We start from the raw sequence: 24,768 nt of genomic DNA on the forward strand, positions 1-24,768 counted from the left end.
ACAAGTGACCTGACGTTGTAGCCTAACCGGTAGCTAAAAACTCAATACCTGTTTGAAAAGTGCTTGAACTTAAAACACAGAGTCAATTTGGATTTTCCAAATAATGAATAATGTATGCTTTAGATGGGTTTGTGATATGAAAGGCGCCTTTTCTAGAGCGGTAAATAAATTTTTAATGAAAACACTCGGGGTGTAATTTCATGCCGCACTTGCCCACAAATTGTTACCACAGCATATTTGCAACAAAGTGGCTTTTAATTTAAACACCAATGAACAACAGTTGGAAATAGGGAAATGTGTAAATTTAACCACAAAACAAACATTTACTCTTCTTAAATTATTAACAAAGAAGAGACTTAAGAAATATAGAATACAACGTACGCTTTTAACATAAACAATACAGCCAAGCCCATATAACTGGTGAAACAACTCGAGTAAAATAAATTAACTTAAACGTTTTTCAAGATGAATTTTGTTTAACACATATTGTTATTTTTACTTCAACTTTAATGCCTGTAGCAAATACGTCTGCACAAGCACTTGAAAGTATGCATTTCGAACACAAAGATTAAAATTCAAGCAAACACTGAAATTATATCTGCAATATATTGTAATACAAAAACTACAGTCTGCGGACGCTAAACCCAAAATACAAGTTTAAATTTGCAAACCTATTTTGCTGTTTAAATGCGAATAAAGCAAACCATGATCTACTGATAACATTTCACATTCTTACTCTGCACAGTGTCTGCATGCAAACGGCGCTATTCTGATGTACTGTACCTCGCTATCTCCAGCTAGTCATGCGTTAATCCCTACTTCAATGCATTACAATGCGAAGATCGATTGCTTGTATTTATTTTCGACACGATTCGATGTCTTTCTCTCTCTGGCCTTTGAGTTTTTTCTCTAGTAAGTTCGCGATGCTGCCGAAATGCATGGGATAATATTGTGCGATGTAGTTATTGTAATTCAACTTCTGTTGCAATGCTATAATACGTTGGATGGTGGTAAAAAAGTGCCAAAGACGAAAAAATGCACACTTTCTGCCTTGTGTTGGATTATACAATCATCACTATTCATATATGTATATTTTTAAAGCAACCAAGAATCCTAACGAACAGTTCGCTTTTTTGAAGCTCAAGATCAACCAATATAGAAATGCTGACTTAAAAATATTTTGAATGTAAACAAAGTGTTGCCATAGATACGAAGGAAATAACTGTAAAAAAACTTACCATTTTATATCACAAGGAGGACTGATTCCAAAATGGACATTGACGCTATTGTCACTATAAATCTGACCATGAATCCCAACCAGATTGTAACAGACAATCAGTGGTGTTACCCTTTATCAGGCCGGAGTCCGCTAGGTGGCAGAAAAGGTACGCGGTTAAAGAGACGCAGCGCAGCTCTTGCGAAATAAAAACCGGATGATATTTTGTGACGTATTTCAACCACTGTATAACTTCAACTGATATAATATGAGACATCTTCAGAAAATAAAGTTGCAGTAACCGATGGTCGAAATGCTGATTGGTAAGTTGTCTTTTTAAATGATCAGTTGCTTTGTAATCACTTGATCTGATTGGCAAGTTTTGTCTTACAACGACGAAACGTTTTTTACTAGCGATTGGCAACAAGCGCTTATATCACAAACAGAAAATCTATGATGAAAATTTGTGACGAAAAGCTGCACTTGAACCAAAACGAATAAACTTGTTAGACCAAGGATGACGCTTGGCACCGAAAACCTGAAAGTTACTCCAGCGTCTCCCTGCCCATACTCTCACATTCTCCACCTCTTTTCATGACTGAAATACCTTGGGCAAAATAAACCAATGAATGAACAGGAATTATACCCATACTAATGCAATTGTGCATTAGTCATGCAAAAAACTGTATGTTACGTAATTCATATGTACAAACTGAGCATGCTATATAATAATATACACGACATGGGTGTAATTAATTACTATCAAAAAATACATATTAGCATTGGATGATTCGAATCAAATGACATATATTTCATATATTTTCATGACAAGCTCGCAAATCGTATTGAAGTCAAATGCTAATGCAACGACCCGCGTAAGAAATGGTAGCAAAGGGATTTCACTTTCAAGCTGGATTAGCGTACTGCAAGCTCAAAGGATTTAGCTTTGATTTAAACAATCCCGGTATTGTTTGCAGATAGCTACAGATTTCAAGCCGATGTGAAACTTTAAAGGGGATTGCTCGTTCGAGGCTACAGAAAAGTTAAATCAATACTGTATTGTTGCAACATATGAGTTTGAAACAAGTGTCATAGATAATTTACAAAAAATTAGTCGCTGGAATAGTGTTTATGTTCTTCTTGATGAAAGTTTATCGTATTTTGTACCAAACCCAGGGGATCACAAGTGACAAACAAAATGTGTGCCGCCTTACAGTTTATGTTCAAACGGTCACATTTAACACATCTTTTAGATTTCATCCATAATTTTGTTGCATTTTCACCATAGATTTTCATGTTCCTTTGCCGACAGAATTGTAAACAAATGCTCACAGTTTACAGCAAACAAATTATCGGTTATTACTTCAAGCCTAATTCTTTTTTCGAAACACCCACCTGGACAATCATGCTACAGTGAGCACCACTTTAAACAGAAACACTTTCTTCCAGAAACCCGATCTTTAAAAAAACAACTGAAAAGGCGGTTCCATGGGCCGTTATGTATCGTTGGTTCGCGCGGTTTAACCGCATAATTGCTGATCTCTTTTGAGCACAAAACAAGTTAAGGTGGTTTCTTCGCTACGGCGTTAATCCAACGTTCAGTTATACCAGGTTGGAAGTGGACAGATATTGTGCTGTTGTTACAACCGATTAGCGTTATCTTTTGGCCGCGTGTCGGTGGCTTAGGTGCAGGCAAGGGTGCAAACGTGACTCGAAGCTCAATCAAGATCGTCGAGCACCATCCCTCAGCATTCCGCCCGATTCCGGTTTAATCCGGCGCGAGCGCACCGCTATTGAATTCGCCGGTTAATCACCCGAGTCGCTATTACTCAAAGTGGGGCAAAATGGGCGGTTTGGGTATCGCATGAAGTGGACTATACAAACAAGCTTGGGTGCAGACGATCGGTCAAAGTTATCGCCAAAGCCAACGAGGAAAGTGCAGTCCTTGGTGAATTGTTGTCTCATTTGTTTCCAATCGCCACGCGGTCTGTGCTCTACAGCGCCTCTTGTGGCATTATCGCGTGTGTTGTGTGTGGAATTTTTTGAGTTGCTTTTCTGATGGCACAAGAAGATATAGAAGACTGTCTGAACAAAATTACCTATCTCCTTTTAATGATGGAATACGGTGGGATAACTTCCAACTTGTTTTATTATAGGATCGGCAACCACCGGATCGCGTTTATCGAGTGGACATACTAATAGTGTGTAAGGTAATTAGAACTGTTACGTTGTTTTGAATCAACTATACAATGTTGACACGCGATGCAATCAATAGTTTGACATGGTTTGTCGCACACTGTGTTCAAAAGGTAGTCGGTTTTATTGCATCACACGTCACGCAGATATTACGAGAAAGAAATCAATCTCACGCATTTATATGAATAATTATAACAAAGTCAAATCTTAAAGTTGTGCTTTCATAAAGGTGTTTAATTGATTAAGCACAGTCTTCTATTGTGAAGTGGAGTCGAATTCCCGTGACAAACATATTATGTTCTGCATAGCAGGCAGAATCTCAATAGCTAAAGTCGCGGAAACGGTTTTCGAGGAAATATTTGAAATGACTTCAGAATCAGCGAAAAGTAACAAAGCTGCCACACAAGTCGCTTTGTTTTCGTATCACTGCCTATACCCGGCAAAAATCAGTCCAAATCCAAATTGATCCATTACCGAGTAGCGACTCGTAATCAGGATTAATGCCGTCGGCTTCAAAGGCCGGATCGACTCAAGCCAAAACACGGGCCGGGATTACGACGGCAACGCCGGCGAGCTACACCTGCTCGATTGTCGGCCGGCCTCGCAAGATCAACCCGATCTAGTTGTTTACCAAACGTGTCGATAATATGTACGGAGTTCAGTACCGCGGTCGCCTCGCCTCATATGGAAACAGTGTCCGTTGTAACACACAGGGTGGCCGCAGCAAAGCTATTTTCGAAGGTTTTAATCCATGGTGACTGCTATAAACGTTGGCATTCAGGAATCTGCAATACTCTGCCAGTGATTGATGGTTGCGAAAGCGGGACGGGAAATTCAAAAGACAGTTTTAAAATAAAAGTTGTTTTGATGCTGCACTGAATGACGACGCGATTTAACGAGTGTGAACATTGTCAGAGTCGAGTATATTATTATAAGCAAAGTACAACTGATACTTCCTTCCATGGTGGCTGCTTTGCATGTTTGGCTGCATCATGTTTATGAAGAAGTCCTTGCCCGGATCAACATTGAAATACTTTGTAAATAATTTGTTACTAAAGTGGATTTGAATAACTTTCTTGAAAAAAATATTTGAATTTTTAACATATACGTTGCGAGCATAAACTTTCAAAATCACAAATGTTTTGGTAACACGTGCCAGCCTCTATAGAAAAAGGCTAACAAGGTATAAATATTTTGTGATTGGCCACCTAAGGCACATATTTGATAAACAGCGCAAACAAACCAAAGCTCATGCCATAGTATCGCCAAAATTGGACTGCGCAGAATTCGATTACAGGGAAACTGAAACTCTATTTAAGGAAACCGGTATATGAAAGAATGTATCGCTCACCCAGCATGCAATACACACACATTTCCAATCCACTTGCTTGTCCTACCATAATGCCGGCCATGGGTATCACGTAGCGACATTTCCATCATACTTTCGAAGGCTGCTTGGATCTGGTTAAGGTTCGTTTTCAACTTGATTTACGATCCTAAACAAACAGGCAGACGCCCAGAGATTATTTGAGCCCGACAGATGGTGAAAACCGTCCCGACCAATTAATGTGGCTTCAAATCCGTGATTGAGAAGAGGTCTGAATTGGACACCTGGGATATTTGAAGCGGGACAGATTGGTATCGAGCCTTGTTGGAAAATCTCATTAGGTAATACTAACATGACTCGTAAGTTCAACTGATGGTTTGTTTGAAGGTTATACCGCAACTTTTCGACTATTCGATTTTTCCTAATTTGTAATGATTTTCTCATTAAAAGTGTGTACAAGTGCAGATTTGCCTTTCGTAGTTTCATAACAAAACCTTCCCAAACTCATATCGAACCACTACGCAAACCCTTTTAAATTTTACCATTTTGCCACTGAAAGAATAATTCAAAAATAAACTGCGACATACAGCAACTATTCGATTGTAAACCGCCCTCGAATGTTAGCCGCATGCAAAGGTGTTAAAAAATTAATATCAGTTACCCTCGAATGTAAGCCGCACGTAAATGTTCAAGGTAAACTTAGGCGCCGTGCAACAATAATTGTCAACAAATCTGTCGTTTAAAATTGTTAGGTGCGCTGACAACTGTGTTTAATAAAACGTGCTGGTAAGGCAGAGCGAGTTAACAATTTCATTGAAACTCAGAGCCGCAGACAAAATATTGGCGTGATATTAAATAATGTAAGCCGCCCTCGATTGTGAGCATCACAAACGGTAGGTTAAAAAGGCCGCGGCTTACCATCGAATAAATACGATATTTGTTTAGTTCCACCATCCAGACGCCCCTAACCAGCCGGTTATACTGACCAACCTAAGTACCACAAGGTTGTAAATCACGGGTTCACTTTGTCGCAACAAGGCGTTGCGCGTGATTTAAAGCGCCTCGCTACTGTGACCAAACAATCAGGCATACGCCCTTCCATTATTACGTCACTGTGGTATATTTCCGCAGTGCTAATGTGACGTTAAGAGCGTAATTCGGCGGTTTTCGTGGCGCTGTAAAGCAATAAATGGGGGCAATAGTGACGCGTGGTTTCTAAAATGGACTAATTATTGCATCATAAAAAAGTAATGAAGTTCCTATCAGATGCAATTCGCTGTTGCCAACAGGTAATATTAAGACCAAAGTAGCCAAAAACCGAAAGGGAAAATTGCCTGTCAACTTCCGCTCACATTATAGCCAAGGTTACCATCCGTTTTTTAAGGCGAACAACGATTATTCGATCTTTTAGCCTCACTGGTCTGTCCAACACCTCCCAGTTCCACGTTATCACTAATAATCCGTAATGAATAAAAAAAATAGCACTTTTAAATGAGCAAACTGGACACGCAAGTAAAATGTCCAAAATAGGCAAAAATCTAATGAACAAACACGTTATGACAATCCTAGTTAAAGTAAATCTCAACAATTTACGCTCGAACTCGACACGAAAAGAGAAAAACTCTTATTTTTTAAAACTCATTGCTTGTTTAAATTGATAGTTTATTTACAAATCAACTTTCTTTTTTTACAATTTATTAGGAAAAAGATCACATAGCTCCCCAAGGTTTTGTTGTTTACGTTCATATCAAAAAGACATGAAAAGGGTGCCTACAAAATTAATGACACTCTTCGAGAATTCTCCAAAACCAAACCAAAGAATAACACACAAAACGTCATAAGGGTCAGCAATAAAACCGTCCCGGAAATTTGGGAAACACAACGGGAGCTTGACCTCATCCATACACGATTAATAGGCAATGAAGAAGGGCATTTTGTACTGGCACATCACTGCACAATATTTACCATGAACGCAAAAGCGGCCAAAATTCTATTAATATTGCAACGCTCTTAGGCTCAAATTAGACGCGTGTTATTAGATGGGCGACGTTGCTATACTGTAAATGATGCTCTATTAGAGACCGCTTATCTTTCGCAGTGGCTGTGTAGGCCACGAGCCAGTGTCGTTTCATATAATATATATATCGCGTAAAGCAATTCATAATGCATGGGATGGCAGGAAAGCAACGGCCCCGGACGAAAATCAAGATTTAAGCGACAGACGGTGACATGAAGATTGTGTAAGATGACATCGCAAGTCATTTCGTCTTGTTAAACGAGTGTTTTGTGTGGAAGAATTTGTGCGGTTTCGTGGACCATATTTTCGATCTTTGAGATGAAATGACACGTAAACATGTCCGTTTATTTAAAATGTTTGGCACAAGACTCATAATGCTGGGAGTAGACTACAACATGATCTTTCTGTGTTACAGTCATATTGTAGGCGCTTAAAGTGCCTGTGCATTGAATATTTTCTGCCTAATTTAAAAGTACTTTTCATTTTTGAGTCGGGATATCAAGCATTTTACAACTAGTTTAGTTTCCACGGAATATTCGATAAAAATCACACTGGGGCTGTTATGATGTGTAAGCAGTTCTTGAAGCATGCATAATAAATCTATTAAAGTAAGATACAGTGAAGAGTAATCTGTTTCTTTTGGCCCTCAGTTTTAAATAATAGCTTTGATCTCACTGAATACAAACCAAAGCATACTTACATTATTCGTTATGCATGTATGAGATGACTTAAATGTAACAAACACCTAACGATAAGTATCGTCTTGTGTTGATAAATCTACCATCCTTAGTGTTTCATATCTCTGCCCTTTCACCCTACTACGTCACTAAATTAAGGATTAGGTACAGTGAAAGTAGTCATATATCACAATGTTGCTTGCACGTTCCATCTTCAATTGGCAACGATTGTCACAAGTAAAATGTTATAGGAAGTAGGAATTTGTCAATTCCTTCATACCTGTGGTGCATGAGTGCGTCACTGGTTCATTGATGTTTGGAACAACTGATTTAAAAGTGCCACAAACAAATAACTAAAACCCTTTTTTGTGTAAAAGGTTTTAATTTGTTTACAAGTTATTGTTTGATTATTTACCATTTTTGGCCGCTGAAACGTCAACCAAGCAGGTTTCTTAAAAAAGAAAGAAAAATGCACTCAATTGGCGTGATACACAGAACGATAAAAACCTGAACTGGACAATTAGATTGTCATCAAAGCCAGCTCACAAGACAAATCTAATTCCGCAGCAGGATCAGTTTCAATCGAAGCTAATAGAGGGGTCTCTCGCAGCTTTAACGTTCCATAAACGAGCCATCATAATAGAATATCAGAGGCATTTTGTTACGACCGCCGATGCCAGTTACCTACTCGAGTTGCAGCGTTCATGGTAACCTTCACATAATGTCAGGCTTTGATCGTTAACATCGCCGTCGGAACTCGATTGAAATATCACGGCGGTGCTTGTTTCACGATATTTAGATATTTTTTCGCCTTTCCCAGTTGCCAAATAATGGGAATTATTCTGTCGTGGACATTTTTTCATTGACTTCAAGGTCGAAACAACGTGACGTTTCCTACGTAATCAAGATTGACTTGGTGAAAATACTCATACATCACATACTACCAGAAAATACAAATCAAATGTTGAAAAATTTGCCCATGCTGCAATCCCCATTTCTCCAATCAGTAATCGTTATTTTCAGTGGGAAAATATAAGTTTCTCTCTACTTAGAATCCCCACACATATAACACTTGAAGTCTCGGGGTCAAATATCTTCTCCCGACGCCTTCATCACCGTGAGACAGGGCCAGGCGTCGCTTATCTTTCCCACCCGCCCTGTGTAAGGACCTCGGAAGTGGCGACTCGGTCATTAGCTCTTCAGGTCATATGTTTTACATGATATGTATGTTGCTGTCTGGGACACTTCGTAATTGGTATTGCACGCTTGTTGGTAAACAGTACACGATTGGATGAGGGTTTTGTGGCACTGGTGGCGCTGGCCAAGGGCCACGAGGGCCTGTATTAATCAAGTGACCCTTGCAACGTTACGTTCCGAGAAATGAGGTGGAACATGGTCCCAGTTATTTTGGACCAATACATCAATGTTATGCCCAAGGCTTTGAATATTGTTGCATTGTATCGGACGTAATATACAACTAATCTGGAGCCAATAATATGAGTTTTGTGAGCTTCATACGGATGGCCACTGTTTCGACCTATTTACCTTGTAGGTATACAAAGATATGCTACTTTTGATTTAGAAAAAAATATGTATTATTTTCCATCAGAATGAAAATTAAGACTTACTTTTTGTGGTAAATGCATATATAGTGGGGGAATTATAGAAATATTCGTTGGTTTCAACTTATTATCATTGGGAAAAAATTACGCATACTTCGAAAAAATTTTCGCATATAAACGACTTTTCCAGAGGGATTAACTTTCACGGAAAAGAAGGGGTTTCACTCAGTTCATGAAAAAATAATCACCCGACATGCGGTGAAGTTGTAATGTCCATCAAGGCAGCAACCAGTCGCCGGAAAAGGGCGTTTAACGTGAAATTGGCATCGCCAGCTCGCAGGCGCATCGCGCGGCTGTTTCAATCGCAGCCAAACAATTGCGAGTCATAAATGACGGGTATTGAACATAAACAAAGAATGTCTGGACAATAGAGAGAGACATTTGAAAGATGCAAAGACCGTGGGAGTCAAGATTGCAACCGAAATCAGCGTGTCGTTTCGTTTCCTCACTAATGGCAGGTAATTGCTAGACTGGGTGACCAACAGTGATTACAAGATAAGCGAAGGTCGCCCGCCTCTCATCTCGATTGTTACACCATAATCGCGCCTTCTGTGACGAAACAATGACAACAGTTGCAAGGGCGGATTGACTGCTCATCATACCGTCGTAAAGAGTCTAATTTACAATATGCCGGGCGGCGACTTGTAAGTTTTATAGCATCATTATTGGGGCATTTTGCTCCCAAACAGACAGTCCCTACGTGACGATGAAGTGAATTTGAGGACAATGAAACATCATAGTTGTACAATAGTTGCACAACGTTGTTAGGTCAATATAGCCTTTCGAATACCCAATGCCCAAATCGCCATTCACCTTTAACGTAGAAAATATTGAGTACTCTAATTTCAGCAGTTGTTTTTACGGTGTAGAATAAATTTGAACTCTTACCAAAATTATTACATGGCACCTTACCAGACACATTAACCATCATGTCGAACAGTGAAGTAATATTGTAACATTCATAACCGGGATTACGTGTTTTTTTTTATCTTTTTTTTACATTTCAAAGCCTCGAGGGATTGGATCCGGAATATTTTAAGAATGATTTCTATACAAAACAAACAAAATGATTGCTTTGTCATTCTTGGTATTTTTTACGATGCTATGATTCATAAATGAAATATGATTTCAAATAAATTTGATATTTGATGCATTTAAACACGTTTGAATGTTGTAATGCAACAAGTTGGACTAATTGCGCAAAACGACATAAAACACTTCAAATTCGGGCGTCCGCGTTTCTTTTGATCTTGTTCGTTGGTAAACAAGCCAACACCTACATGCAAAAGCACGACATTCGGCCTTGGGCATCTAGCGAGCGAAAAGGTCGAAAACGAGAGAAACGCAAGAAAAAGGCAACGATTCCTGAGGGTCTCTCTCGCGACTGAGGGCAGTTTTTCAGTACGGCGGAATTTGCGCACATGTTACCTGTGCTGGACTTGCAAACAAACGTGTATCAAATGAACAAGGATAGGAGTAAGGTCAAGATGGATACAAGCAAAGAAACTGCGAACGGCTGCTGGTCCAATGAACATTGGAAGGACAAGATCTTCTCCCCAGCCAGGGAAATTAGCAAGGAAAATGAAAGTCGTGAGCGGGCTATCAAGAGCGAAAGGACACACTTCCACCCTTATGCGAGGGACGCCGGGAAAGGAAGTGACGCCTTCCGGCATTTGGTGCCTTATTTCCCGTCGAGCATAATTTCAGGCCTGTTTCGTCCTGAAAACGAAATAAAACGGGAAGAGCGAGTAGATGTGGCCAGACAGAAGCAATGTAATGGTGGCGAAAAGCAGATGAGCTTTGCGGCAGGTGCTGTACGTAACACTCCGTCAGACAAGCAAAATCATGCACCCTTACCTGTACCGGAATGCAAAATGGTGGATGTGGAGGTTATGTCTGACAAAGAGGAGGCCGATGGAATTGAAAAGTCCAAATTCGAAACCCCAGGTCGAAATCAAGGTACGTGTATTTGTATTTAGTTTTTACTCTATATAGCAAGTGACACAGTGTGGGTCATGTCAACACGCAAAGAATGGTAGGAGTTATGTGAGATAAAGTACATAGGACGAGAAAGTAGAGTGTGCAAAAATTAAGTTCGGCTTTTCGTCGCGATTTGGCAAAAAAAAACAGGATAACTGTGGAGTTATTTGTAACAATAGTTGGCAAAGTTTTCGTTTTAAACATTTACTACAAAAACCTTTTGAAATGAATAAAATAAATTAGAAAGCCCCAAAAATGCTTATCTAAAACCTATTTATTCACACAAGCCAACAAAGTCAAAAAATATAAAATAGATTCATCCAATATACCAAAAAAACACGGAAAAAATATCAGGTAGTCTAATCTCTGAAAAACCTATCCGACTCAAACAAAATCCTATGAAGAAAAAAAACACCAGTTGCACCCAAATTTAATCTAAATCGAAATTCACCATCTTTCCGGGATCGATTCAAGTAGTCTCAGTAACACAAGTTGAAAATTACGACTCCGGAAATTTTAAAGACCGCATAGATTTTTCTTGTCTCGAATTCCGCCTTAAACAAAGCTATTGTGGGCCCAAGTGGCTTTGATTGGGCCACGACAAAAAGACGTTCTCGAAAAAAAAACGTATCCTCAAGATATCATAACTTTAGCCTAAATAGAATTAGCTTGATCTTCAGAACTTATAGTTAAAGACGCTTAAACCAATGCCAGTTTCAATTTCCTATTTTGATCCATTTTTAGTCATAGACAACACTGTAACGTAGGTCATATAGGTCCAACGATAAAAAACAAATATTTCCTCAACAAGATGCCCAACGAATATAATTCCCTTCCTTTTGTTCACACATGCATTCGCAGATTATCATGGACAACTTGCCTTCTGTTTTATTATATTTTGATAAACTGAGGAGTCCAATATAAAAGTGTTGAAAACAACTGAATAAGTAATTTATTTCAAATGGATCTTCTGTTCGAGCAGCAAAAGGTTAACGTCGAGCTTTTATAAAACGATACAATGTAGGATGTGTGTAAAGCGATTATCTTATGTCGATGTGCTTTGATATTGTAACTCTGATCGCGCGGCCTTTTCTGCGGATCGTGTAATTCAAGGCCTCTGAATCACCAAACAGGCTTAGAAGGTTATCGAAGTATTTTCTGTGGATGAAAGGTAGTGACCTTGCAACATCACGTATCGCATGATTTTTTGAACGCTTCGGTAAAATATCGTCATGACATTGAACAAAAAGCGATTTTGGAATAAATGCAACAATTTTTCATTTTTAAGTGTAATTTTGCCGAAGCGTTAACACCAACTCAACTAGATCAAAATTATGTGACGCATTCCAATGCTTTTTTTATGTTACCAAAATTAATTAATGGCAACAGTGTAATATTCAATCTTGCAAGCATTGCGTTGTGACGCAGGAAGGTGGTAAACAGATCAAGCCATGCAAAACGCGAATCTAAGCTAAACAGGTCATTGTTTGTTAAAACCTTGACTTTGAACATCTAAACGTGACTGACTAAAAGCGCTCAACCACTTTAATTCCACGAATAGTAAAAGTGCCATTCGTCAGGGTTTGGCTGGCAAACGCACTTCAGTGAAATAACCACAAAAATCTTCTTCAAAGTGTACGGTGGCTTTTTGCAAGTGCAATGAAACCGCAAGAAAAGGTCTGCTAGTGCTTCCCGTTTTCGCTATGGATTACGTTTATAATGGAAGCAAATTTGCATTTGTTGACAAGTAAATTTCTACATACAAACGTGCATTTTTTAATACAATATTGTTGGCACTATGCACAGCACCCTAATTTTTTAGTTTATTTAGTCACCCGATACCACCCCGATACAATATTCCAAGGTTTGTGAGTGACTACAACAGGCTGTAAAATGTACCTTTCTGTGTAAGTTGTGAAATACGACAAGATAAACTTTTTTCAAAACTTTGGATTATTATGCAGCCGCACACACAACAACAACAATTCAAGAAAGTTGTTTTTTTACAAAATGGCGCCAGATTGACGATCTGCACACCGCGCTGTCCGGCAAAATATTTTAGTTCTGTAGTTTGATTTGAAAGTAACGGCGGAGTGCATACAAAGGCCGTATTAATCATGACAAGGTCCGTAAGTCCAGCCCAACGAAGAGTATGCGCTGAAAATTAAGAAACCCGATATGTGCGAGGGGCAATACAGAATACTAGCAGGGAAGGGTGGACTTAATCCTGTAGGGTATAGAACATTGTTGCAAGTGCAGATACCTTATAGTTTCAAAGGTAATCGGATTAAGAGGGTTCAGATGCCGAGTCAACCAGCACACATGGGGAAGTCGACACTTCAACCTCCAGAGCTACTTGGGTGGCAAATTAGGCTGCCATGCTTAGCACGAACAAGCCTACAAAAGAGCCATATGAGCTTCGGCGAACGGGCGTTCTCGCGGACATCGACCGCGGATTTAATCACAAATAGCCCGCGTAAACATCATTAATTAGCGGGCATAAATCAAAACGGTCGGCGCGCTGTCTGAGATAGTAATGCTCCAGCGTACGACGATCAGTAACCAGCTAGAGGGTACGCATTTACGCCTGCCCGTAACAACGCGCATGACCACCTCTCTGTTTACTTCGTCGCAGGCGTGATTGAAGTCTCTCAACTGCTGTAAACCGATCACCATTAATACAGCATGGCATCGATTATAACAGTAACCGACCGGCTAGGCCAGGTGTTGGCATTATAACATGAATAAGTCGGTACTGTGGAATTTGAGGATGACGATACGCCAATACTGATTATCCTCGCACAGGGTGGGAATCTTTTAATGATTGTTGATTGAAATGAAATCATTTTAATTTTTTAATTCATCATTTGAAGATCATTTATAGAATACCAAAACCTTGAATTCTTTGTAGTTTGCCCTTGTTTGGACCTGATCTTGATCAAAGTCAACGGTATAGGTTTCTACCATTTTAGGATATTAGCACCCTGCTTTGTGTGTTGTATCACACCGATTTTTACTTGCAAGTATTAACTATTTATTTTAATAAACATACTCGATCAAGCTGAAAGCGACATAGAAAATTAAAGCCTGTTGATATTGGTTTTATGGTAAAAATCAGCCTAATGAAACAGTCTAAGACTGCTACAAAAGCATCTGTTTCCAAGCTGTTATGTGAGATGTTTGTTTATATTTTCGAAATATTTAAAACTGCGGCGAATTGTGGGCATGTGAAATAGGCTATCCCTAACCTGTTGTTATTAGATAAAGCTCAAATCAATTCCTCAACTAAAACACTTTAGTTCCATAGGCAGAGAAAATTGTGGTTTTGTACCCAACACTTTGAGAGGTTGATGCGGAAGCCACACTGTAGCGTGTAGATACCTCTTTGTTAAACCTTGAAATCCTGATTTGATATTGAGGGCTGTGGGCAATTACTCAATCGCGCTGTCAGGGAAAACAGGTGACTAAACGCCCTGGTCAGGGCCACCTGAAAAATGCGACCAACTAACGGAAGGTGATTCGATCACATAAATCGGCTTTTTCATACACCCAACTAAAAACCATAAAAATTCGGCGTTCAAATCGAGGCCGGCAGCTGGGCCACAGACGCGCCGCAGTTGCGATAAACAGATCTCGAATGCTCATAAATCACAGTCTTAATTCTGGCAGGCCGTGGCGTGAAATTTCTAACCAGGTGCGCCGGGGCAATACCACCCACAGTACGGTAATATGCAACTATTAACGGTGAACAACACTGTCCAAAGGTGTATGCCGCTTTGAATGTAACGGCCAAAAAGCATGCTGCCCGACTCTCTATTGCCCGTAAACAATAAGCTCAAGCAGGGCGTCGTGTGGTAAAGATTAGTCGGACTGAGCGTGTATCAATAAACAGCAATGAAACAGATAGGAGATCTGGCGGACTGTGGTGTAATTGTGCTGCAGCCTTGGTGCCAAGCCTCGCTCACAAGGCCGCACGGGTCAAAACAGGCACCAGTAGATGACGTTTTTTACCTGAACCTGTGATTCTCAAACTTTAGCGTGCGACGCACTTGGAAGATTCACTGCACTTGCGACGCACCAATTATAAATCTATTAGGTTGATTTTTTCCTATATTTACAATTATCTGTCGCACAAGACCGATTTAAAACTGCTTATTTGCGTCCATTTTTTTCCAAAAACTCAACTTTTATTTAAATTGTTACGCGGCGCCCTTGAAAACACGACGCCCAGTTTAAGAAGCACTGCTAAAAAAACTAAGTTTAAGGTTTAAAACACACAAAGAAACAACAAAAATACGAATATTTAATTGCGCTGTACCGTTCGTTGCAACATACGATACGGTTTTAATTCGTCAACGTACTCGTTTCATTAACCTTAAGTAATCTAAACACGTGTTTCCTTTACAGGCAAGCTCTCTCGCTGAACGCACATAGACTATAGCAGGCAAAACGTTCCATAAATTTTCGCATGTGCAAATAGTAAAAATTTTCCCCTTCACGGACATCCCAACCATAGCAGCCTTTGCCACAAAAAGAGAATGGGTGATGGAGATTTCCACGCAAGAATATGCAACCGAAAAGGAACATGTTGTTTCAAAGACAAAAATACATGCCACTTGGTTATACCTTAGCGTATAAGGCAAACGTATACGGCTAAAATTGACAATGCAATTACGCAGAAAAAATTGCAAAAGCTTTCAATCAAGTACAGCCAAAGTAGTCCATAAAGCACTCCATTGACCAGTGTTATCAAAACTTCAGTCAAGCGCAAACAGAAAGCAAATTAGGCTCCAGCTTGCGCTTGCGCATACAGTGACCACTCGACTGTCTCATTTGCACATCGGGTAACCCATCAACCCCAAACGCGACCCCTAAGCCTATCGCGACTGGACACAATAGCCCCACGCACAAACGTTTACCTAACCCATGCAAAACGATATCACCCAAAAGGGGCTTAGTGGGCCTAGACTCCAGGTGGTCTTGTTGTCGGCCGAGGCGAGTTGTGTTTCGACAATTGTTGTGGGTTCAAACAAAATGGCCATCCACCGATCGCCCTGGCGATTTTGGCAGGCGCCTTTGGGGCGCTTGTCAGCTAGTGCGTGCGGGTTCCGTCGTGGCCATCTGTACCGGCTGGTGGGTTTTTGACATTGACCGGGCGAGCCGGACAAAATCTTTATCAATCACTGTACGGAAAGCGGCGCAGAGCGTTGGATTTTGATGGCGTTGCCAATTAGGTGGAATGCGCTACCGCGTGAACTGCCGTCGAGGAAATTAATTTTGTAGTGCGCTAAAATGCAAAAATCATTCAATAAATATAGTGGTGTCAACGATGTCCTGTGTGCGGTTGAAGCTATTTGTCATTTCGGTCCGAACATTAATTTTGGTGGACATGCAGGTGTACTGCGTTTGGTTCAAAACACATTTTAAATGTTTTTGCCTTCATTTAAACACGTAACTTGGACCTAATAGACGACTTTTACGTGTAACAAAATCTGTTTGTGCATTTCAACGTTTATTTATCTGCATTCCCCGCAGCATTGTCTAAACTTTACTTTATGAAGTACAATAGCAATGCAGGATCATTTTCATGTGTACATTTCCATTATTTGCGAAAACTTTTGCGAGAGAGCGTAACAGTTGCAGAAGAATTCCGAACCTACGCGTGAGGCAAACGGTCTGGAAATGGGCCATTAGTCCGTTTAATAGATTCGGTCAACTCACGCCTTGCTGTGGGCGCAACAAATCGACTGTCTGCCCGCAAAATATGCGCAGTTTAGCTCTGGGGCGAAATTGCAAAGCAAATAGATCGGCCACGGTGCGTTTATGGCATGCGAGTGCGAACACAAAGACCGCAAGATTTCAGAAAGTCAATAAAATTTACGTTTTACAGATGAGACTTCCAAATCAAAAGGAACTCCCAGCGAAGACCCATCGCGAACTTGGCCACTGGAGGGCGGAGAGGATCGTGCGGACAACAATATTGACGTCATCGGAGAAGTGCAATCTCGCACGCATTCGAGCGTATCGTCGGTATCCAGTGACGTCACTAGGGCTTCAGATAAAGGTGAGGGTTTTAGGCGAAAGTTGATGAGTCGATTTGTCATTGTTTATCAAACGCCCTTTGGATTTGCCGCCGGTTAGTGAGGGGCGAAGGACAATGCCGCCATTTTAACTATCTCTGTGTAAACTTCAGCAGTTAACTTAAACTTGTTGTCCACCAACACATGGCATTAATAAAGAAAAACAGCGAATAAAAATAATAGGAGTGCAAGATGATGTCATCAACATATATTGATGTGAAATAAATAAAGAAATCAAACTTGGCCTTAAAATCAACACCATTTTAAAGGTGTTGAATAATGTTGTGCATAAACCAAATGCTCTAATTTCAATTCATTTCATGTACTTTCAAAAGAAATGGGTAAATTGTAAAATTAGTTTCATGCCCACTTTTAGTTTCATGTCTGCATTTACAACCAGTATTGCTTGTACTTGTTATTATAATTACGTGTTTGTTTACAGATACGATGAATGCGTATTCACCCCCTGGAGAGGTCAAGAAAAGGCCACGGACCGCATTTACACCGGATCAAATAAAACGACTCGAGTCCGAATTTCATCGTAACAAATATCTATCAGTGGGAAAACGTATGGAATTGTCAAAAGCTCTCAAACTCACAGAAACGCAGGTACAGGTGGTTTATAGAATAAAATTTAGTTTACGGAATTTAAAAATGCACAAGGCACGACCCTGACCAAATTTAGCGTGTCTTTGTGCGTGCTGCATGATACAATTTTACACACAAATGATTAAGCGTCTTTTTTTCGGAATTAAAATGCGTTTGTTGTTTGCGTTGAACTCGAAAAATTGTTTTCTTTGGTGATTTTCCAACAACTATAACTTGCAAAACATTTCATTTTACTTCACGAACTTTTAGTGCAAATATTGTCAAACATTAATTTTTTTACAATAAATCAACCAATTTGATTCAGTTAATTTCAATGTCGCCTTGACTTTGGTAATTCACTTTCCAACAAAACGCGGGAAAATTATTTTTTTTTACTTTCCCTTTATGCGCATATTACAACAATCTAACTTGACGTCCATTTCAGATCAAAATATGGTTCCAAAATCGCCGAACCAAATGGAAGCGCGAATACCTGAGTGAGTGGGAGGTGTGGATGCATCAAAACTACTACGCAATGCACGGTCTTTACGGGGCTACTGCTGCCGCCAACGCCCTTGCAGCTCACAATGCAAATCCTACAGGTGGGCCCTTCGCCACAGGGCCCACTGGAACCAATTTACACAACGACCGTCCGTCAGCCTTCGCGGCGCCAAACTCCTTGGGGGGCAACCCGTTCTCCAAACCGGGACTTTACCCAGGGGTGGGATCGATGCTAATGCGTGGGGGTCAGTATGATCTCAACGGCAAAGAAGATTATTTGAAACAAGTTCAACAGCAACAACAGCAAGGACAGCTTGGAATACCGAGACTCTTCGCTCCCATAGCAAACTTTTCGGCGCCATTTCACGGCGGTTCCCAACTACCAGCATTGCCGTACTACGTCTCGACGCCATCAGGGCGCGCCGGGCCGGCACTACAAGACCGCGGGTCGCCGCCGATGCGCCAAACTTGCGACAGTCCGTCGTCAAGCGAGCGCAGTCCTAACGTCACGCCCCCGGCTGCTACGTCACCGCACACGACGTCATCAAGCCCCGGTGCCATGGCGCCGCATGAGAAACTCAACTTTGAGAAAGTTTCCGATGTGTTTTCTAACCCGCTGCCACAACATGCTGGGTTTCTGAGACCTGCACATGTGGGTTCCGCGGGGCCCATTCCATCCACTGCAGGCGGTTTTCTGCCCAACCTAATGGCCAATGGGGCACTGTTGCGAGCGTACGGCTTGCACGCAAACCTACCCGCGGTTAGACCTATAGGACATCTAAATCCTGCGCCGCAGATAGGGCAGTTGGCAGCCCAAGCAGCAGTTACACTTTCACCACAAGCTTTGCGTAGGTAGAAAAAAAACTCAATTCCAAGTGTTTTCGTATTGTTTAGGAGCTAAAGTTCACCTATGTAAGCTCTGATGGGTTAAAAAAATGTTTTTTTAGTGACAATGGACTATTATTGTTATATTATTGCTTGTCATTAATTTCGTTGTTACATTTTTTGAATACGTTTTTGACACAAAAAACCTTTGTGTTGATCCCCAGTAGCATTTAAGTGCACAATTCCATGTGAAGCGATGCGCTGTTGTAATAATTGATAAAAACAAATATTCGCATAGAGAAAAGCCAGTATTCTGTTTTCTATAAACCGACGCATGTTACACCTTCCGACCGTATCATGTCGCACTCTTCCCTATAACTCTTTCATATCATCCACCGCTTTGGGCTGCACTTACCATTTTGTACTGTTTATTTAATACACATCGCACTTTCGCAAAGCTGGCTTTGGCAATTTGTTCCACCTTCGCAGACAAAAAGCATGATTGCCTCCTCGGTTGTAAATTCCTAAACAACCTGAGTTGAGGTTGCGATAAAGTCAACGGTATAGAAACGACGAGGAGACAGAAAGATACAAACGGTCTCCAAGCAGGTTACAGCGAACGCCCAGGTGCGGTTTGTTATAAGGGTCTTGAAAGGTCAATCATGAGACATGGTGGTGAATAGATATTAAAACACTTATTATAAGCCGATATGGGACAAAGCACGAGGTTAGCAATGACTGAGTCAACTGTAGGAAATCACCAATAACAAGTTGTACCGGTGGTAAACGTCAGTAATAAACGTATACGTTTAATTCTGCCAGAAAAAAAAATTAATTAAAATGTACAGGTTATATGTGCACTCTCATTTTATTGCTAGCGGCTATACAGAGGATATCATTATTTCGTTTCTACGTTTTCAGTTGAACTTTCTCCATCAACACGTACACAAATAGGTTAAAGTCACCCGAAAGCTTACTAATGTCCTAAAGGCAGAAATAATACTTTGGTAATGACAGACCAAACAGGCTTAGCATAATGTGCGAGATTTGCATGTCATCCGAGCGAGATAATAACACGATACTCTTACAAAGATTTTTAAGTTTTATCATAAAGTCAGCAGTACAAACTGCTGGAGGACATTTATAATTTTAATGATACGGAACTTAAAGCACAAAACCTAGCCCCTTATTTGTACGTGCAAAATTTCTTTCAAATGAAAAAGAACGCGTTTTCGTATGAATCTGATTGTTAGAAATGAGCCCAGCATCATGAAAAGAGCAGAAGAATTGATGCAAACAAGTCCATCATTTTCGCATTTTTTACACCAGGCCGTGCACAAGCAACAGCAAAATTATGCGGAAGTTTTCTTTAAAAGTGCGAGATTGTTAACAGTGCCAACGCAAATTGGAATGTCAATATTCACATGTCGAACGTCGGTCAAGCACTTGGTGTGTATCGGGTTTCAAACACGTTTCAAAACAACGCAGAGGCACGCTGTCTGGGCGAAGTCCTGCCGTCGTCATAACATAAGCAAAAAGCACGTAACAGCCTAGGGTGACATCAAAGACTTCCCGACTTACAAGCAATTTTAATGTGATACAATCTATAAGTCGTGGCATAACGGCATCAGAGGCCCTGCCCTATCAGGGCCAATGGCGCTATTACCGGCTCGATGCATCGTGCTGGCGACTCGGTTTACCGTTGTTGAAAAGACGACCTCACAAATTGGTGTTGGTAGTATATATGGCCTTGAGTTAGACCAGAGCGGCCGAAGAGATCAGAAAGACCATTTTGGCCGATCCTGAAATGCAAGCTCGCTTATTGTATGGGCAGCTGGCCGCGGGGCAAACCCTGGCCAATTTGAGCCCATCCGCTCGACGATATTATCGTATTCGCTTACAAGCGATAAAGGGCGCTATTGGAGAGATAAGACACCCACGGTCACCCTCTCAGAATCGAATGACATAATATTATAGAGCTATTACACTCGATGGTCTGGTAATGCGCGACGGAAAACGATGAACATGGTTCAAGTGTTTCGTGAGGCCGATAGCGGAGTCTCGAGTTACTGCTGCTCGGCGAATTCGTAGACAGAACTGCGGGGAACTTAACAAGGGAGAAATTGAGTGGTAAAGTTTTTGTGATGGTACACTGGGACTTTTCGACGCCATGTTGTTTGCATTCAATATTTGCTGGAACTGTAATGCCAGTGTGTAAGTTTTTGAAACACTTACTTTCTGTCCATTGTTCAAAATTCGTTTGCTTGAAACTAAGTTGATTATGCCATAAAGTGCCATGAATTAGGCTTTATTTTAAGGTCACCACAAAGGTGAATGCACCAACCGACAAAATTATACAAACCTTTGCGAAAAAAATGAATCAAAAATATTTGCCTCTTGTTCCAACAAAATACATTGATTCGTGAAACTCAACAAAATTCATGAAACCACAGATGAAACTGAGATCTTGGTGTTGCACAAACTCAACGAAAACGTGAAGATTTTTAAGCTGCGTAGGAATTTCGGGCGTAAGTGAATGCCGTCGGTAAACAAAAAACACGCAAACTCATTTTCCGCTTCGCTCACCGTGAACATATGGCAGCAGTTTCAATAGAAATCGGCGCCTGCTCAGGTCGTCAGGGTCAAAATGTGATGACTTTTGTTCTACAGAGATGTATTAGGGCAAAAGGATTGCGAAGATCACGAGATCGTATTTTAGACACAATTTTGTTTGTTTAAGTGTCTGTTGGCTGAAAGTTGGCGTTTAGACAAGGCATGGAATTCCAATTATTGGTATTTACAAACAACTCAATGTCTAACATTTCGCTTGAAGGAAAGTAGCTAGATCAAAGGAAATAGCTACCGGAGGTCACAAATTTCAAACTTTCCATTGCGATTGCGCGAGAGGTCGTCTAGAAATTAGTTGAAACGCAACACCGAGCCGCGTTTGCTGTGGTGAAATTGAAAGCACGAGAGCAATGGGGTCCGTTTTGTAGCCAGGCCATTGTTCAAGCCCATTTGTTTTTACAGTAAATAACATTTATGTCTTGGGAAACCAACATTTTCACCCTTTACGTTAAGAGAGCCACGATAAATTTTTAACACCTACGAGAGACCAAAGCACTCAAGGGTGATAATCTGAAGATCTAGACTTACAACCAAGCATTTGGGCCCCACTTTTTTACGCCACGTTATTGCGCAATAGCGCAAGTGTTGTTTGGCAAACACTTATTTCAAAGGCACGTACGTGTTTGAACTTTGGCAAGCACATTACTCAAACCTAATACCCTGTTTTTATAGACCACCATTTGCAATGAAAGGCAGATGGTTTGAAAACATAAAAGGAGAAGGTTTTTGAGCGTTAGAATTAAACGTGTATACAAATATGCTATTTGTTAGGTTTCAACCGCATTTATTGAAACATGCATTTGTAAGGTTAAAATCTCTTGTCTTTTGTGTAAGACAAATATGTTCTGCAAAAATGGTCCGTCGGTGTTTGTAAAAATAATGTAAAGGGGGTCACACATGTCTCAGTACATTAAGTTTCAATCTAGCAAAAATAAAGGTATTTATTTAATAAAAACCTCAGTGATTTGTATGCTAGTATAAATCAATTATGTGAAGATGAATCAAGCATTCAAAGGCGGAACTCGCATGTCAAATATAGCATTGGCGCAGCACTTGGTTCGTTAACGACAACACGACAGAATCCATCAATGCAAGCCACCGCGTCAAATCCCTTATTTACAAACATTTGCTAGCAAGGATGTGCACGGACTACCTTCTGTAGACAATTGCAGCGATAATTATACCCTGTACGCGTCTGCTGGCACTGCAATTACGCCCAGACGGTCGTTGGTAAGTGTATCAATCATTATTAGCCGCACATTTTGTGGTATAGGGTCGACATATGGTACAACGTCGGTGATGGGTCCGAAGCATTTTTACAGTTTTATGTTCGCTGTGGGGACAACAACGTTGTAAGCGTTTACTGCATGTACGTGATGGTTGCAATGGTCGTTTTAAATTACTGCAAGCGAGTGACCTAACAAGATCGTAATTATGGCAATAAGTGACCATAGATGTAAATATTAACCGTCAACCTTTAATTATGTGTAGCGAAAAAAAACGTTTGAATTGAAAACATCAAAAACAAAAGCAAATGTTTTGTTAATCATAAGTTTCATTGCAATTGCAGCCATACTGGACCAAACCACTTTTTCCTGACAAGTTGGATGAAGATACCGAGCCTTCTGCTCTACCGACTGAGCTACATGAGCTCAGCAGTTGGGTATATTGTGGTCCAGGCACACTGGTGCATGTAACGCGACCTTCATGTTTATTCATGTATGATCCCCATCATCGCCATCGCAATCATACAACGTAAAAACAGTGCAACTGCATGTATGCTATTGTGTTTTGTTGTTTACAAACGCAATACAAACAAACCCAGTAAACTGAGCACAAGTCCCCTAAGTTACATTTCCCTCTGTTACGCAAAGCAAATATAACAACAATAATAAATAAATATTTGTTTACGTAATAAGTGAATAAACGGGTAAATACAACCTGTACAACATCGGGATTCTCACCAAGTTCCATTTGAACCACAATTCTGTTATTTTGATCGTCGTCCAATACAACAATATAAAGACGTTTTCGACAGATGCATAGCGCCAACTAGTGCGCAACTGCAATGCAAACGAATATTTTTTGTGTGAAGAAGTGACATTATTAAATTGATTTAATGTTTAATGGATAGTCAAGCACTTTATCAAAACATTTTTCTTTAACACGTCAAATGGCCCTGGGTTAAAGCTTTGATTGAAACCAAGGTGTATAAGACGGGTAAGGATATATCTATCAGCAGAGTTGGATACTCAATCTTAGATGAATTGCATCAGTCCAACCAAATAAACTCAATCCTTCAAAAAACAGCAATTAAGGCAAAAGTTCGTTTTACAATACTGTTTAGTATGTATATGTTTAATTCCTGTAACAATTAGACAGCCCACTTGCTAAAGAACAAAACTATGCTTTAATTTGGTTGCAAATATCGCTGCTATTACGATAGCTGTTGTAACAAGAACGAACAATTGTTGGTTGGGTGATTTTTATATTGTGCTCAGTTCCATTATTTCTTGTCACTTAAATCGGAAGAAAATGACATTCCGGAGTTTCTCAAACACAATTTAGAATTCACCGCCAACATATATGGGTATAATAAATCAGAAATTGAATAACTCCTGCCAATACTTAAAAACGTAAACATGTTATGCATGAGTAATTAGATACTGAAATCCATCATTACACTTACTGTAACAGTTGTTACTCAGTGAAATCAGCACAGCATGGAGACGACATTTTTGTAACCTCGTTGATACAACGCGCCCCACAGACTGTTCCTCACTACTGTATAGGTTTTGACACAACGTCGATTCTCTGTGGTTACGAACACACACTTGATATACAATTGTCAATACACCACTACTGTTGTCACCAACAGTGCATCGACATTTTGTGGTCTAGACGACAGAAACCAAGTTCCCTTTTAAATAAAATAACCACACCTTATTAATCAAATAACCCAGCTGTCCACACAAATATGTCAATCGGTAAATTTAAGTTGACCTTTCCAAATACAGCACATTACAACAGCATAACTTAACAAAACAATAAAGCGTAGCCATCTTACATTTCCAAATCACATACATTGTGACGTCATAACCGCCAGGCGTC

General features: G+C 40.3%; 1 protein-coding gene across 1 annotated transcript; it reads left to right on the plus strand.

The window, feature by feature from the left end:
• The first annotated feature begins 10,542 nt into the window (after positions 1-10,542).
• Positions 10,543-19,060, plus strand: LOC145909488 (uncharacterized). Its single transcript, XM_082996879.1, has 4 exons — positions 10,543-11,014; positions 16,926-17,099; positions 17,558-17,724; positions 18,149-19,060. The coding sequence occupies exons 1-4, from the start codon at positions 10,543-10,545 to the stop codon at positions 19,058-19,060; spliced, it is 1,725 nt and encodes a 574-aa protein (XP_082853005.1).
• The last annotated feature ends 5,708 nt before the right edge of the window (positions 19,061-24,768 follow it).

Source organism: Ascidia mentula, chromosome 7 (assembly GCF_947561715.1).
Source record: "Ascidia mentula chromosome 7, kaAscMent1.1, whole genome shotgun sequence".
Taxonomy (NCBI): Eukaryota; Metazoa; Chordata; class Ascidiacea; order Phlebobranchia; family Ascidiidae; genus Ascidia; species Ascidia mentula.